The sequence below is a fragment of the Chiloscyllium punctatum genome, chromosome 13, assembly GCF_047496795.1.
Source record: "Chiloscyllium punctatum isolate Juve2018m chromosome 13, sChiPun1.3, whole genome shotgun sequence".
In the NCBI taxonomy this organism is placed as follows: domain Eukaryota; kingdom Metazoa; phylum Chordata; class Chondrichthyes; order Orectolobiformes; family Hemiscylliidae; genus Chiloscyllium; species Chiloscyllium punctatum.
The window spans coordinates 93,571,620-93,590,066 of record NC_092751.1 but is presented as its reverse complement, the minus strand read 5'-3'; the positions used below and the strand labels follow the sequence as shown (position 1 = coordinate 93,590,066).

General features: G+C 38.9%; 1 protein-coding gene across 5 annotated transcripts in view; it reads left to right on the top strand.

The window, feature by feature from the left end:
• adka (adenosine kinase a) overlaps positions 1–18,447 on the top strand; it is a 283,424-nt gene that overhangs the window by 156,021 nt on the left and 108,956 nt on the right. For 3 of the 5 annotated variants that reach the window (XM_072583275.1, XM_072583272.1, XM_072583274.1), the window contains exons 5-6: positions 70–275; positions 6,604–6,712. In XM_072583275.1, the coding sequence (XP_072439376.1) occupies positions 70–275; positions 6,604–6,712 (315 nt within the window). The remainder of the gene's footprint in view (positions 1–69; positions 276–6,603; positions 6,713–18,447) is intronic. The other 2 variants (XM_072583276.1, XM_072583273.1) reach the window with 1 other exon arrangement.

The following is an 18,447-nucleotide window of genomic DNA, read 5'->3' as shown; positions in this document are numbered from 1 at the left end:
TCTTGAATCAGCTGTTTTATTTTGAATTTCAAAATGCAGTTTTAGATAAATTTACCTTTTATATTGCAGTGGATGATTCAGCAACCTCATAAGGTAGCGACTTTCTTTGGGTGCATTGGAAAAGATAAGTTTGGTGACATTTTGAAGAAGAAAGCTGAAGAAGCCCATGTTGATGCCCATTATTATGAACAAAATGAACAGCCAACGGGCACTTGTGCTGCCTGCATCACCGGTGACAACAGGTCAGCGACTACTTTCAAGAAACTTAGTTTAAGGTTAGGAGACTGCTTTTTAATTAAATAAAGCAAATACGAGTTAGATTTCAGTGCAGCTCTTCTAAAGAACTGACACATCTCCTCCTTTACTATGTCATTCTATGATTCTATGAAAAGCTTGATTTACCATTTCTGCTCAAGTGGAAAACAGCCAAAACCGCAGAATTCTTTCTTCTTATATCTCACTTTGGTAAGTAAGTAAACTTTTTTAAGTAAACTATGCTGCACCATTTTTCATAGCTTTATGTTCTTCCTAAAATAGAATGCTTAAGCCTGTGTACAATGCACCATTTGGAATTTTGCTTCGGTATGCTTCCAGACACATCCACAGATCCCAGTACATTTTTTATGGCGCCGTCAACTGATGTAACTTTTAGTTACTCATGTCCATGCAAGAAGACCCTTCTACTCTCGTCCAGATAAAATCTTATTGGTCATAGTGAAATCCTTTCCTTGATTTAGTGCAAAAGACATGCATCATTCTCTACATGAATCTGCACTTTCCATCTATTTCTCCATATAGTCTTTCATTGCACTATCGTTCTTTGCTTTATTCCCAAATTTAGTGCGATCAGCAGAATTTGAAATAGGATATTACAGCACAGTACAGGTGCTTCAGACCTCGATGTTTCACCGACCTGTGGAATCAAAGTAACATTATGTTACTTTATTACCTGGCCTTTAAAATTATATGGGTCGTTCCACTATATTGTGGCAACTATGTTCCTCTGCACCCGTGTAGTTTGGAAAATAATGCTATGGGAAACTGTTGTAGAAGTCACATGTAGAAGATCGTGCTATGGAAAACCCGATATACCCGTTCAGCAGAAAGTTCACATTCTGCAAACAAGGTCCACAATTTATTAATCGCATGATAGCCATCTCTTGCTGACGAAACGCGCATTATAGAAGAACTACCTGTATAGAAACATCAACACCCAACCAATACCGATCACAAAACAGCAAAGTCAACTTATTTCCAAGCGAAGAAACTCCCCTCTATTTTATCTTTTGCTTTCCAACCTCCAACTGCCTGTCTGTGATTGTGGAATTCATTGTTTCATTGTCTTTGCAATTGTCTCTGATTTAAACTATCAACAGTGATTCCAGCTGCCCTTGTCCTGCACGTTTGAATTCCCTGCCCCCTTTTTTTTAAAGAATGCTCCTAAACCACATTGTGATATTGTTCTGATTTCTTCTATGATTTGGTGTCACAAAATGTCAAGTGTTTTTGACTGATTTCGTAAATTTATCATGTTATTTCTTAGGATTAGTCAAAAGTAGAGATGTTCAATGACTTCATTAACTTGAATTTTTAAATATTCTTTGTAATCTCATTCTTTGGGGTAAGAAATATTAAACAGGTTATAATTTCTTACTTTGTTTTGTCCCTTTTTTTTTGAATTGGGAGTTACATTTCTCCATCTCTGGTCCTGGAATGTACTTGATTTTTCTTCATTACTTTTTGTTTAAATATTTCCAGTTGCCGATCTATTACCTGTATATGAAAGAAGTACCTTTTAATTGATCTGAAACTTTTTTTTAATACAGCAGACCAAATTATGTTCTGGTGCCTGTTTCCCAATGCACACTTGCTTTTTAGCTCACCAACATATTCTCGTTCATAATAAAGAACCAGTACAAGTGTGCCTTTTTGGAGAAGCACTGAGTAAATCATTATGAAGATATGATTTCTTGGCTGCAATAATTTTAATAACTGAACTTAATTCCTGATTGACTAACCTCTTAATTATTTTGCTTCTTGTATCTTAGATCATTCTCTCAGAAACACAGAGGTATATTATGCAGGAGGAAGCAGTTTATTCCATCTTCGTTCTGACTCTTTATTGGAGCAAACCAGAACTTAATTTGTCACAGTCCTGTGTCTTTCATCTGCTAAAAACTGTTCACCTAGTTGTATTTAACAGATGCAATGAGCTCATTCTCAGACATTCCCATGGCAAAACATTCCAATGTCCAAAAATCAGCAAATGTAGCAACATTTCTTCAACTTTTACCTGTACCCATTCCCTTGCTCTTTTCTCCAATCTTTGCAGTTAGTTTCTTCTCTTTCAAGGAGTTTCCCAGTTACTTTTTGTAAGTTAAAACTAAATATGCTTTTATCAACCTATTAGGAAGGGCATTCCTAATTGTAAGCATTCATTGTGTTTTTTTTAAATCTTCATAACATCTCTGCCTGTTTTGCCAATAAGCTTAGATCTATGCCTTCTGATCATCAGCCCTTCAGCCATTGAAAACAGTTTCTCTTTATCTACCATAAATACTTAATGATTTTAAAGATTTCTGTCAAATCACTGCTTTGCAATCTCTTCGCTTCTGCAGCTGCCTGTACTTTAAGGAGAATAGGCTTTCTTCAGTGTATCTACACAACTATACTGCGGTTTTTCCAAGTCCTCTTCAATAAACACCACTGCAAAGTACTCATTTAGCACTTCAGTCATACCTCGTGACTCTGCAAATAGTTTCTACTTTGAACCCGTTGCTTTTCTGTCAACCGTTTCATTGTTAATATGCTGACAGGCGAACTTTGGATTCCATTTTCTGACTGTCTATTCTGTCAGTGCTTTGCAGTCATTGTATTGTAGTGTTGGTAAAAAATGCATTTTATCAAAATTTTTCATCTTCCACTCAAAAGGACAATTTGTAATAATACCAGTGTCAGGAGAAACCAATTTCCAAGATTACCAGAATAAGGGGATTTCATGATTGGAACAAGTTTGCTGAATAATCTTGAATGTACAAAGAATTACGCTGACAGTTATATTAAGATAGGGCCTTGTCGATAGAAAAAACATATACATGCACTGCACCTGTTTCAACTCAACAAAATAGGTGACAGCGTTTACTGGTTCATTTCCCAGGGCAATGCCCTGACTAATCAGTCAATCTGCCTAATTTAAAATTTGAAGAACATTAACTGATGCATTCTCTGTGTCAATGCCTTTACCGATGAGAATTTACTTGTTAACTAAACAGCGCACGCTATTCATACAGTGTAAAGTTTAGTTTCCCCTTACAGTGATAATCTTACAAATTGTCCTGAAGAATACAAGACAAAAGGCTTTGAAAAAATGTCATTTTACAACATAGTGTGTCAGTCAAGTAGTTATGTGCTTCAGGATATACTCCAGATCATCGTCAGCGTCTTGACAGAAGCATACGAGAGCATGGGTCTCACCCTGAACATCTACAAGAAGGTCCTCCATCAACCTGCCTTGGCATTATGAAGTGAACCCTGATCATCAAGGTTGAAGGGGGAGGCCTTAGAGAACATTGACCATTCCCCATACTTTAGGCATGTCCTGTTGTCGATAACAGCCAATGATGAAGAGATCCACCACCACCTCCAATGTGCTAGTGGAGCTTTTGGCCGCCTGAGGAAAAGGGTGTTCAAGGACAACGAAGTCAGATCCAACACCAAGATCATGGTTTTCAAAACAGTGGTAGTTCCTGCACTGCTATATAGCTCTGAATCATGGACTGTCTAAAGCAGACATCTCAAGGTACTGGACCAATATCACCAATGCTGCCTGTGCAAGATCCTGTGAATCAGCTTGGAAGAAAGGAAACACCAATATCCAGAACCAGGTGAACATTTCCAGTATTGAGGTACAGACCACTGCTCATCGGTTACTTTTGCATGACTGACATGAGACTCCCCCAGTAGGTGAAGAGTGTAGTGCTGGAAAAGCACAGCAGGTCAGGCAGTATCCGAGGAGCTGGAAAATTGACATTTCAGGCAAAAGCCCTTCCTGATGAACGTTGATTTTCCTCGGATGCTGCCTGACCTGCTGCGTTTTTCCAGCACCACACTCTCAACTCTAATCTCCAGCATCTGCAATCCTCACTTTCCCCAAGTTGGTGCACTGCTCTCAGCTTTGAAATGGCAGAGAAAACACTTCAGTGATACCCTGAAAGACTCACTGACAAAGTCCAGCATTCCCACAGGCACCTGGGAATCAGTGGCCCAAGACACTCCAAAGTGGAGGAGAAACATCCGGGAAGGCATCAAGGACCTCAAGACTTGCTTGGGAAAAAGTGGAAATTAGGCAAAAACGGTGAAAGGAATGTGCTGACTCACCAATGTCCCACCTACCCCTTCCTGCAAACACATTCTGCGATAAGTGTAACAGAGTCTGTAGTAGCCTCATCAGTCTGTACAGCCACCTATGGACTGTCACTCAGGGTCGAAGTGAGTCATCCTGTCTGCCAGGGACTGCCAGTATTATGTGCTTAAAGTGTACAGGAACATCAGTAAGCACAGAACCCAGAATATGTACAAGACTGATATACTAAAGCAATTAAATAATGTTGCTAATAAATTTCAAGCATTCTGTCTCAACAAGAATCCAACCTTGGTGCTCGATGTTATGTGAGATCTATGGCAATATCATACTCCTGACAGTAATGCTTTATGCAAGAAACCATTTAGGAGCTTGGACTGAAAGCAGTGAAATCAAAGGCATTTGTGACTATCCTCATCTTAAATGATCTATTTGATCTCTGCCAGACAACAGGTATTAAAATCAAGATTGTACAGCTTCACAAGCTTGGGAACCTGGAGTTTATATTTCTACCCCCATTTGAAATTTAGCTTAGTTGGCTATAGACTGATGTGTGACACAGAGTGATGCCGACAGCATGGGTTCAATTCCCACAAATGGTTGATGTTACTATGAAGGACTCTTTCCCCCCCCCCCCCCCCCCCCCCAACTCCCCCAACTCCCCCAACCCTTCCCCATCTGAGGTGTGGTGCCCCTCAGGTTAAGATACTACCAGTTTGCACCTCTCTGATGACAGAGCAGCCGTATGCTCTGGTAAGATTATGGTTACTTCACCTTTACCTCCTCTTTCAGATTTTTCAATTAAGCAGTAGTGATTGCACCTGAAATCTTTCTTGCCTCTGAAACTTTTGTTGACTTCTGTAGTGCTGTTGACTGTTAAGCTATTTGTCATGATAAATTAACATTGTGTTAACCCCAAGGTCACACCTTTCACCTTGCGCACTTATTTTCCTATTCCTATCTGCTTACTAATGAGCCTGTATATTACCCCAGTTATTTTATAGCTTATTGGCTTTTGTTGAAAGATATAGTTTATTGAAATGCCAATTTGAGTATGCAACAGAAAACTGATACATAGTTCATGTCTTTTATCCAAGTCATTGGAAAAATTAATTTTGGATGCTAAGGTTTAAAGAAAAAATTGATGGACTAAACATCCTAGGAAGAAGGTGGTCCAAAAATAATTTGTGGTCATGCAAGAGACACAACAGACAGAATGGGTATTTCTTGTTCTTGTTGTAGATAAAAAGAAACTTGCCTGCTGCCATTCTCTCAGTTTTACTCACCATTAAAAGGATAATGCAAGAAAAAAAAGGCACAACAGTTTAAAATTAAACGATCGTAATATTACTGTCAGTCCTATATGTGGTGAAATCTTTCTCTCACAGTAGTTGAAATGGTTCAAACTGTAAACATAAAATTTTGACCTAACACTGGTCTGTGCTCATTTTATTGATTTATTGAAGTGCATTATTGTATCAATATGAAAATACTGCAAAGTATTTAAGCTATCTGCACATTGTTGTTTCTTGAGTAAGTACAGGAAAATGTCACTGGTTGTGAAATTAGAGTTTTATATAAAATTGGGTTTCAATATTCTTAGCAACTGACAAAGGCTTTTACTCGAGGTTTTTAATTAAGACATCCTTCCATTGAAATGAATTGGGTTTTTGAGAAAAGCAAATATTTGGAAAACTATTGAAATCATTAGCTGAGTACAGTTGCTTCCAATAATGAATGTGAAAATTTGTGCATTTCGCAGCATGTGTTTTTACACTCGACAAGGAAGTAAATCACAGTAACTTGCTGAGAGCATGCATATGTATAAATTGAGTAAATTAGAATAATCAAACTATCCCATTAAATTTCTATCAATATATTTACACACAACTTTTATCTCAGCCTAGCCATATGCAAATGAGAAGTATGAAAATTTCTTAAGTGCTGTGTAGTGTTATATTAATGGTGCCCTCTATCCATCCGTTTTCTGTGGGAAATCCAGCGAACCAATGCACCACTAAGTATTCTTATTACATCAGTCCATTGTGCAGCTGAGCAAACTGTTGTAAAAGCTGTTATTTGTATGTTTGCCAGAATGGAAAATCACTGTAAATCAGTAAATAAGTGTTCAAAATTCTGAAGTTACTGGATATTTCATTCTCTGAAATGCAGAACATGTTTTGTAAGTTATTTTTAAATTGAAGTATGACAAATAATTAGCTAACTTCATTTGACTATTTTAGATCTCTTGTTGCTAACCTGGCAGCAGCAAATTGCTACAATAAGGAAAGACATCTGGACCAGAAGGAAAACTGGCAATTGGTGGAAAAGGCCAAAGTTTATTACATTGCAGTAAGTATATGTTTCATAATTTCTTTTAGAGACACATGTTTGACAGGATTGCACATCCTTTAATTAAAATGGCACCTGACTTGATTATTCCTTATCAGTGGTGGTAACAGAGATCCCCTGCTATGACCTGTAAGGATTGAACTATTGACGGCAATCCCACTGAACTAGACATGAAAGATGTAGGAGGAGAATGATGTGGTTAATCAACTCAATAGCCGCAGAGGTCGGGGAAATTAATACACTATGCAGTTCACCAGTAGGGTGCCATTTCAGCAATTTAAAGCATCTGTCCATATTTTAACATGCAGAAAAACAACCTTGCGACATTGATTTCACAGTTTATGGTACAATTATCACATACATTTTGATATCTGTTACATATGTATTCTTTATATACTTGCAATCAATACAAACCACTTATTTGCAAGTTGGCAAAATTAACTGGCAGTCACACTGCATTTATAAACACTTTTCGTGATCTCAGGATGCCCTAAAGCCCTCAATATGACAAGGAAATACTTTTGAAGTGTAGTTATTCTAATATAGAAAAGCAGTAACTTGTACACATCAAGCTTCCCCAAACAGCAATGTGATTATGTCATAATTTGAATATTGACCAGGACAGTGAAAAAGAATGGAGTTTCCATGTTCTTATGACTGAAAAAGGTCTTTAAATTATTTGTGTAAATTTAATTTGCATCAATTTTTTTTTCCCTGAAGCAAATATAGAAATTTTGCAGGCACCAGCTGTAACCTTTAAACCTTCTCTTGACTTGGAGAGATGTCAAAAGAACAATGAACAGCTCCAAACATTTCAGCCTTGGTCAAGAAAGATTGTAAGGATATTCCCAGCAATTACAGACCAGTCAATTTAATGTGGGTAATGGAGAAGCTTCTTGCAAGTGATTGGGATAAAATTAGTAGTCATGTGGAAAAAGGTGGATTGATTAAAAAAGAGTCAGCACATATTTCCAAAACAGAAATTGTGTTTAACCAATTTAGTGGAGTTTTCTTGAAGAGGTAATTGAAATAATCGATGTAGGTTATGCATTGATTTTCAGAAGGCTTTGATACAATGCCACACAGATTTATGAAGAAAGCTATAGGCCTTTGTATAGGAGTGACAGTAGCAACATGAATACAAAATTGATCCAGCGATAGGAAACAGTAATGGTCGATGGATATTTTTTGTAGTGCAGTTCCCCAGGAGTCATTATTGGGATCCATTCATTTTCTGATAAAAACTAATGTTCTCGATCTTGGTGTGCAGGGGACAATTTCAAAGTTTGTAGGTGACACAAAATTTGGAAGAATTGTAAACTGTGAGGAGAAGAATGTGGATCTCTGAAAAGCAGTGGGCAGCTATGTAGCAGATGAGGTTCAATGCAGAAAAGTGTGAGGCGATGCACTTTGGTAAGAAGAACTTTGAAAGATAACATAAAATAAGGGCTAGAATTCTAAAAGCAGGGGTGCAGGAGAAGCTGGCTGTATATGTGTACAGATCATCGAAAGTGGCAGGACAGGTGGAGAGAGCAGTTAGTAAAGTATACAGTGTCCTTGGCTGTACTAATAGAGGCAAGGAGATGATCTTGAGCTTGTATAAAACACTTGTTAGACCCCAGCTGGAATATTGTGTACAATTCTGGGCACTGCATTAAAGGAAACGTGAATGAATTGGACAGAGTATGGAAGCAGTTCACAAAGATGCTTCTTGGTATGAGAAACTTCAGTTATCAGGATAGATTGAAAGAGTTGGGTTTGTTTTCCTTGGAGACAAAATGGCTGAAAGGAGATTTTATAGAAGTTTTCAAAATTATGAGCACGCTGAATCGAGTAGATTGGGAGGAGCTGTTGCCACTAGTAAAAGGAACATGGATAAGAGAGCGTAACATAAGGCAATGTGCAAAACAAGCAAGGGTGTTGTGAGAAAAAACACTTTCTCAACACACAGTGGTTAGGTTAGGAATGCAGTACCCAGAAATGTGGTGGAGGAAAGATGAATTGAGGTTTTCAAGTGGGCTTTGCATGATTATTTGGTTAGAAATAATGTGCATAGGTACAGAGAAAAGGCGAGAGATTGGCAATAAGTAATGATGCTTGTTTGAAGAGCTGGTGAAACCATGATGGGCTGAATGGGCTCCTTCTGCACCATAATAATTGAGATTGTTGCTGTGTGTCTTCTAATGCAGCATTTCACACATGTGAAATTATTTTCTGCTTTTCGTTAATTTTCATTCAGTTTGTTCATTATTTCCTGCCCGTGTATCAAGAGATTTAGTTCGCTTTCCTTTATTGGTCAGAGTATTGAGTACAGGAGTTGGGAGGTCATGTTGCGGCTGTACAGGACATTGGTTAGGCCACTGTTGGAATATTGCTTGCAATTCTGGTCTCCTTCCTATCGGAAAGATGTTGTGAAACTTGAAAGGGGTTCAGAAAAGATTTACAAGGATGTTGCCAGGGTTGGAGGATCTGAGCTACAGGGAGAGGCTGAACAGGCTGGGGCTGTTTTCCCTGGAGCGTCGGAGGCTGAGGGGTGACCTTATAGAGATTTACAAAATTATGAGGGGCATGGATAGGATAAGTAGACAAAGTATTTCCTCTGGAGTCGGGGAGTCCAGAACTAGAGGGCATAGGTTTAGGGCGACAGGAGAAAGATATAAAAGAGACCTAAGGGGCAATTTTTTCACACAGAGGGTGATACGTGTATGGAATGAGCTGCCAGAGGATGTGGTGGAGGCTGGTACAATTGCAACATTTAAGAGGCATTTGGATAGGTATATGAATAGGAAGGGTTTGGAGGGATATGGGCTGGGCACTGGCAGGTGGGACTAGATTGGGTTGGGATATCTGGTCAGCATGGACGGGTTGGACTGAAGGGTCTGTTTCCATGCTGTACATCTTGATGACTCTATGACTCTAAGTTATTATTCTTTTTCACAATGGATAACCATTGCTTCTTTGCAAAGAAAACATTTCGAGAAACTTAATGAGGTCTGTAAATTACTTGTGTTTTGATACCAAGACTCTTGAATGACAAAGTCAAAGGCTTACATGCATGTACAATCAAAAAATGAAAATCCAACTTGATTATTCTCTGTAAAGACATTTAAATTGCCAATAAAGGTCAACTGACTTTTTAAAATTTGAACATGTTTGTCTATCAATGAGTCTGTATCACCATAAGAAGGGAGGATTTGCTAGAAATCCTTCCGTAGTTTTCTTGTAAGGCATAGAGTTGTATTGGTTCAATTTTTAAAATTTTGAATACCTTTTCTCAAGACTAGACTTAGTTGTGAAGTTTCATGTGCAGTGACTCCTGTTGGCAGGGTTCACTTTGTGTATAATATCCTGGAATTGGGACCTGTAGATTTCTGTCCTTGCTTGTTATTGTGGTAATTTCTGAAATATTTAGTACCATTTACAGTGTTGAATTTGGAACTGAATTAGCTGTTTGTTTATGAGACTGCTCTTCCTTTCCATAGAAATGTTACTATTATGTTAAATTAGTTTCTCGAAATTATGTATTCTAAAGCGTCTGAGTGACCTTTGTTGTGGTATAAATAACATCAAGAAAGAACCTTTGTGAAGTACTCTTATGCATGTTATTTTTCAGGATACTATCCTCATTACTTGACAATCTCTCTGAAAAACATTGTTAATCTTTCTGTTGAGCATAAAATGGAGTTCTGTGGAACTCATCCTGTTTGCTTTTATTGTTGCATTCCAATGTTACTTTTATTCAGACAAGTGGCTTAAGTAAACTGTTTGCCAGAAAGCTACTTTTCCCTTTTGCTGATTCTCTTTCAGCCACCAGATAATCTGTAAACGACTCAGCCAGGAACATTTGAGTGTTCCGAGATCCATTTAGAAAAGTACTACCATACAAAATAGAATTCCAAAAAGTATTTACTGACCAAATTTTTCAATAAAACAAGTATTATTGTTCATCAAGTGAACAATTTGTGCTATTATTAATTTAACTGCCTGTTGTATTTGTAGTAAACTGGTATCTCTGCAGACAGATTTCACACACTAAATGTTTAGCTATCTGATGCAGTCTCCTTGAACCAGAAAGTCATTTATTGTCAGAAATTATACACTCACATGTCTGACTTTTCTCTGTGCCATTTGTCAACCTGACATTGATCGATTTTCTGTTACTGTACACTCAAGTACCTGCTTGAGAAGTTAGAAAACTCCATCAAGTCACTTTATAACTCAAAACATCTGGTCAAAGTACTCACATCCACTCCACTCTCTCAGTTCCCTGAATCATTTTTAGAGTCAAACATTCTTTGGGGTTTTATCGAGTTGTTTTAGGCAAATAAGTCACTTGATGGAAAATATTGCTGACCACCCATAAAGCTGTTTACATGAGTGACTAAGCTAACCATTTCTGTTTTTACCCAAGGTGTGTGGAATAATAATAACCAATTCTCAGTGGAAATCTTGCCATTTTTATCTTGACTGGCTTCGAAAGGAAGATATCTATTTTGATATTCTAAATGGCCAAATGACAAACCATTAATCGCATACAAGCTTGTGACAAACCAATATGGAATGGGCGACCTGTTGTGTTAATTCTTGCTTTTTGATTAACTTCCTTCACACATACAGATCCGTCACTGCTGCTCTTCGGATAGTTTTATTTAGAAAAGAACATCCTATTGGAAAGCAGCGGGTAATTTGGTTACTGTATCATTTGTTCAAGAGGTGGCTACGTTAGTATAAGCCAGAGGGTGTGTGGTTACAACAAGTCTTCATGTGTTTTCATACATTTTTATATACTACAAATTTGATTAGATTTTCGGGTCACACACGCTCTGTCTTAAGATCTCTTTGTTCTTGTTACAGAAATACTCTCCAAGCTATTGACTGTACTTTACTAGAAAGAACAATAAATAGGGGAGTGGTGGAGGAGGTTTGTTCAGACTGGAGGCCTCTCATAGGAATTGGTGCTGGGTCCTATTTTGTTTGTCATTTACAAATTGATTTGGATGAGGCATGCTTAGTAAGTTTGCAGATGATACCAAAATTGGTGGCATAATAGACAGTAAAGAAGGTATTTCTAAGATTACAAAGGGATCTTGATCAAATGGGTCAATGTGTTGAAAAATGGCAGATGGAGTTCAATCTTGGTAAATGCAAAGTGTTGCATTTTAGAACATAGAACATTACAGTGCAGTTCAAGCCCTTTGGCCCTCGATGTTGCGCCGACCTGTGGAACCAATCTGAAGACTATCTATCCTATACTATTCCATTTTCATCCATCTGTTTATCCAACGATCATTTAAATGCCCTTGAAGTTGGCAAATCTACTACTGTTTCATGCCCCTACTACTGAGTAAAGAAACTACCTCTGACATCTGTGCTCTATCTATCACCTCTCAATTTAAAGCCACGTCCCCTCATGCTAGCCACTACCATCTGAAGGAAAAAGGCTCTCTCTGAATACTCTTGTCTAATCCTCTCATTATTTTATGTGTCTCAATTAAGTCACTTCTCAACCTTCTCTCTTACAAAAACAGCCTCATCCCTCAGCCTTTCCTCATAAGACTTTCCCTCCATATCAGGCAACATCCGAGTAAATCTCCTCTGAACCCTTTCCAAAGCTTCCACGTCCTTCCTGTAATGCAGTGACCAGAACTGCGCATAATATTCCAAGTATGTCCGCACCAGAGTTTTGTACAGTTACAGCATGACCTCTTGCCTCTGAAATTCAATCCCTCTACCAATGAAAGCTAACACATCATATGCCTTCTTAACTACCTTATCAACCTGGGTGGCACCTTTCAGGGATCTATGAACATGGATACTGAGATCTCTCTGCTCATCACTACCAAGAATCTTACCATTAGCCCAATACTCTTTATTCTTGTTGCTCCTTCCAAAATGAATCACCTCACACTTTTCCTCATTGAACTCTATTTGCCACCTCTCAGCCCAGCTCTGCAGCTTATCTATGTCTCTCTGTAACATGCAACATCCTTCCACACTATCCACAACTCCACCGACTTTAGTGTCATCTGCAAATTTACTAACCTATCCTTCTACGCCCTCATCCAGATCATTTATAAAATTGCCAAACAGCAGTGGCCCCAAAACAGATCTTTGTGCTACACCACTGGTAACTGAACTTCAGGATGAACATTTCCCATCAACCACCACCCTCTGTTGTGTTTCAGCTAGCCAATTTCTGATCCAAACCGCAAAATCGCCCTTAATCCCATGCCTCTATTTTGTGCAATAGCCCACTGTAGGCAACCTTATCAAATGCCTTACTGAAATCCATATACACCACATCAATCACTTTACCCTCATCTACCTGTTTGGTCACCATCTCAAAGAACTCAATGGTTGTGAGACACAACCTACCATTCACAAAACTGTGTGGACTATCCCTACTCAACTTATTCCTCTCTGGGTGATTTTAAATCCTATCTCTTTTAACCTTTCCAACAGTTTACCCACCACCGAAGTAAGGTTCACTGGTCTATTATTACCATGGTTGTATCTACTCCCCTTCTTGAACAAGGGGACAACATTTGCTATCCCCCAGTCTTCTGGCACTATTCCTGTTGACAATGACAACATAAAGATCAAAGCCAAAGGCTCTGCAATCTCCTCCCTGTCTTCCCTGAGAATCCGAAGCTAAATGCCACCTGGCCCAGGGAGCTTAGCTATTTTCACACTTGTCAGAATTGCTAACACCTGCTCCTGTGAATCTCAATCCCACCTAGTCTAGAAGCTTGTATTTCAGTATTCTTCTTGACAACTTCATCTTTTCCAGGTGTGAATACTGACAAAAAATATTCATTTATCGCTTCCCCTATCTCCTTTGCATCCATGCACAACATCCCACTACTATCCATGATTGGCCCTAATCTTTCTTTAGTCATTGTTTTATTCTTGATATGCCTCTAGAAAGCTTTCAGATTTTGCTTAATCCTATCTGCCAACGACTTCTCTGTCCCGTCCTGACTCCTCTTAGCTCTCTCTTTCGGTTTTTCCTGACTAATGTGCCCTAACTGAGCCTTCACATCTTACCCTAACATAAGCTTCCTTCTTCCTCTTAACAACAGATGTGGTACAACAAAGAGGAATCGGACTTATAGAATTAATGGTAGGCCTTTGGGTAATGTTGTAGAACAGAAGGACCTAGAGATTGAGGTACATACTTGTTTGAAGTTTGTGTCACATATAAAAAGGCATTTGGCACATTTATCTTCACTGCTCAGTCCTTTGAGTATAGGAGTAGGTAGGTCATGTTGAGGTTGTACAGGACATTGGTGAGGCCTCTTCTGGAAAACTGTGTCTAGTCTGGTCACTTAGTTATAGGAAGGATATTATTAATCTGGAGAGGGTATAGAAGAGATGTACCAGGGTGCTCGGTATGGAAAGGCTGGGACTTTTCTCACTGGATCTTAAAAGGTTGAGAGGTGACCTTTATAGAAGTTGATAATGTCATGAGGGGTATAGACAGGGCTAACGGTAGCTGTCTTTTTCCTAGAATGGGGGATTTCAAGACAAGGGGACATACGTTTGAGGTGAGAGGTTGAGAAAAGACATGAGGGGCAAATTTTTTACGTACAGGATGGTTTGCATGTGGAATAAACTTCCTAAGGAAGTGTTGGATATTGGCACAATTACCAAATTTAAGACATTTTGAAAAATATATGAATAAGAAAAGATTTAGAGAGAAATGGGCCAGAATCAGGCAAGTGGGTATTGTTTAGTTTAGGATTATGTTCGGCCCAAATAGTCCACGCCGAAGGGTCTGTTTCCATGCTGTATGCCATTGTGTGGAATAATGTAGATCTTCTAAAACTAGATCTAAATTGCAGTCATCCCTAGTGCAGGATAGTCGGAATTCCCCCTACATATATCTAAACAGTTTGGTAACTGCTGTTCACAGGGTCCTGTTAAAAGAAGGTTACAAATATAATATAGAAAACAATTGACCGTTTTTGTTTATTCCTTAATGATTCGTTGTAGTTGTTGATATCCAACAGTAAACTTGTAGCTAGAAACGTTCCAGGAAACTGAAATGTGAGAATGGAGTAATGATCTTTTCTCTTGCCCACAACTGAGATTTCTAGTCAGTGTGAAGAAATATTCTTTAGTTGATGAGTAATTGGAAGGATTAGAAACAAGGTTAAAATTAATTATGTTCTGAAGATTAATTTGAGCCAGTGATGTCTACAAAGTGGACAAGTTAACAACAAAGCTTATAAGGATGCCCAGCAAAGTGTTTCACAATTAATTCATAGATTTTTACATTTATTTGACTTCAGATCAATTAATTTTCACTTCACACTCCAACTTCTGGTTTTATTTTGGGTTGAATCCTGTGTTACATAGAACATAGAACATAGAACAATACAGCGCAGTACAGGCCCTTCGGCCCTCGATGTTGCGCCGATCAAAGCCCACCTAACCTACACTAACCCACTATCCTCCATATACCTATCCAATGCCCGCTTAAATACCCATAAAGAGGGAGAGTCCACTACTGCTACTGGCAGGGCATTCCATGATCTTACGACTCGCTGAGTGAAGAACCTACCCCTAACATCAGTCCTATATCTACCCCCCCTTAATTTAAAGCTATGCCCCCTTGTAATAGCTGACTCCATACGCGGAAAAAGGTTCTCACTGTCAACCCTATCTAACCCCCTAATCATCTTGTACACCTCTATCAAATCACCCCTAAACCTTCTTTTCTCCAAAGAAAACAACCCCAAGTGCCTCAGCCTTTCCTCATAGGATCTTCCTACCATACCAGGCAACATCCTGGTAAACCTCCTCTGCACCCGTTCCAGTGCCTCCACATCCTTCCTATAGTATGGCGACCAAAACTGCACACAATATTCCAGAAGCGGCCGCACCAGAGTCTTATACAACTGCAGCATGACCTCAGGACTCCGGAACTCAATTCCTCTACCAATAAAAGCCAGTACGCCATATGCCTTCTTCACTGCACTATTTACCTGGGTGGCAACTTTCAGAGATCTGTGTACATGGACACCAAGATCCCTCTGCTCTTCCACACTACCAAGTAGTCTACCATTAGCCCAGTAATCCATCTTTTTATTACTCTTACCAAAGTGAATCACTTCACACTTAGCTACATTGAACTCCATTTGCCACCTTTCTGCCCAGCTCTGCAGCTTCTCTATATCCCGCTGTAACCTGCCATATCCTTCCTCACTGTCTACAACTCCTCCGACTTTCGTATCATCCGCAAACTTGCTCACCCAACCTTCTAACCCTTCCTCCAGGTCATTTATAAAAATGACAAACAGCAATGGTCCCAAAACAGATCCTTGCGGAACACCACTAGTGACGGCACTCCAAGATGAATCTTTGCCATCAACTACTACCCTCTGTCTTCTTCCAGAGAGCCAATTCCTAATCCAAACCTCCAACTCACCCTCAATGCCATATCTCTGTATTTTCTGCAGTAGCCTACCATGGGGGACCTTATCAAACGCCTTACTAAAATCCATATATACTACATCTACCGCTTTCCCCTCATCTACCTCCTTCGTCACCTTCTCAAAGAATTCAATAAGGTTTGTGAGGCACGACCTGCCCTTCACAAAACCATGCTGACTATCCTTGATCACATCATTCTTATCCAGATGTGCATAAATCCTATCCCTTATAATTCTCTCTAAGACTTTGCCCACAACAGAAGTGAGACTCACTGGCCTATAGTTACTAGGATTATCCCTACTCCCCTTCTTGAACAAGGGAACCACGTTTGCTAGCCTCCAGTCCTCTGGCACTACTCCTGTAGACAAAGAGGTCACAAAAATCAAGGCCAATGGCTCTGCAATCTCCTCCCTTGCTTCCCAGAGAATCCTAGGATAAATGCAATCAGGCCCAGGGGACTTATCTATTTTCACCCTTGCCAGAATTTCCAACACCTCTTCTCTACATATCTCAAAGCCATCCATTCTACTTATTCGTGCCTCAGTATTCATATCGACAACAATGTCCTGTTCCTGAGTGAATACTGACGAAAAGTATTCATTCAGCGCCTCCCCAATCTCTTCAGCCTCCACACGCAACTTCCCATTACTATCCTTGATTGGACCTATTCCTTCCCTAGTCATTCTTTTATTCCTAACATACCTATAGAAAGCCTTAGGGTTTTCCCTAATCCTACCAACTAAGGACCTTTCATGTCCCCTCCTTGCTGCTCTTAGCTCTCTCTTCAGGTCCTTCCGGGCTACCTTATAACTCTTTATCGACAAACTAGCCCTTGTTTTGCTTCAAAAAAAAATGTTACAGAGATTCATTGGAGCCACCAGTCAAGCTAAGTGAGGTGGAAAGTATGCTAACATTCAATAGCCCAAAACTGTCAGAGCAATGAATGATATCTTGTTAGGATTGCAGACATTTGCTCATTGTTGGAAGCAACTCTCTTGTCAATACTGTTGAAAGGTGTTAATGCCAAGAATTTAATGGGAGGAGAAAGCTGCATTCCTATTTAAGGAAACAGAATCCACTAAATTGATATTTTTCAATTCTTCGTCTCTCTGTAACATCAATTTTGACAAGAAGATAGCGTACAAGGTTGGCATCCTATGCAACCCTTTTCAGATATCATCTGCTAATTATCTTATTGTGTATCTTGGTAACATCTGCTTCAAATCCTGTTTTTGCATGGTACTGTCACATGTCAGGCTGCAAAAGCTACTGTGGCACAATAATGTAAAGTGCAGTCAGTGCGAATTATATATAACCTCAAGTGTCATGAATGTATCTTAGTGTGATCTAAAGATAGAGTCTCTGACATATCTGGCAAGTACAAAGTGAGAGTGGTTATAGTTTTGAAGCTGGTCTCTTTGATTGTAGGCTCTTATGTTCCTTCACTGCAGCAGAGCCACTTGATCATTGAGAATAGAGCAGCTGGTGCTAAGTGTGACAATTGATTATGCAGTTAGTGAGTTCATTGAAAATAATGTTTCAGTTTCTTTCAGGTAGAAGCCCATAGTGTTCATGTTTTCTACTGCCTGGAGTCAGTTAATATCCACTGTTGTGTTCAGGACAACCTTCATTGATCCTGGTATCAAGAGAAAAAAAGATTGACACCTTAAGAATGTTAAGTTACATATCAGAAAATCAAAATGTTTTACGTACATTGGCAAGCCTTGGTTAAAGCACATATAATTAGGCTACTTGCAGTTTATTTTATAACAAAATTTGGAATAAAATGTGAGTTAATATATTTGAAACTTTAAAAATTGTGTGCTCATAAAGTATTAATATAGATCGTTTTCCTCTTCAATCTGCAACTTGTCACCCACACTGCAACAATTATTTTAAAGGTCTTAGTATTATGATTTGCCTTTAGACCAAAAATAGATTTAAAAAGATAAATTTTGAATTTGTGGTTGTATTGGAATAGATAATTACCTCTAGAATGTTTGGTAATATTTTGCTATATCAGTAAAAGAATGCAACCACCTTAGTTCTTAGTCTTATCTGCTTATAGAATAAACTGCTTTAGGCACATGATTTATGCTGCTTGGCAGCCACGCTCTTGGTGCCTGTTCCTATATCATGTGATTGTGGAAACTGCATTATTAGAATACTTAACCAGTCTAGCAATAGCACAGGCAGCAGCGATGCTGTTCTTCAAGAAAAAAAATTTTGAACTAGAGCCAAAAGTGCAGTGGCAGGCTGTTGCCAGGGAACTGTAGTCTGAAGCAATTAATGAAAAA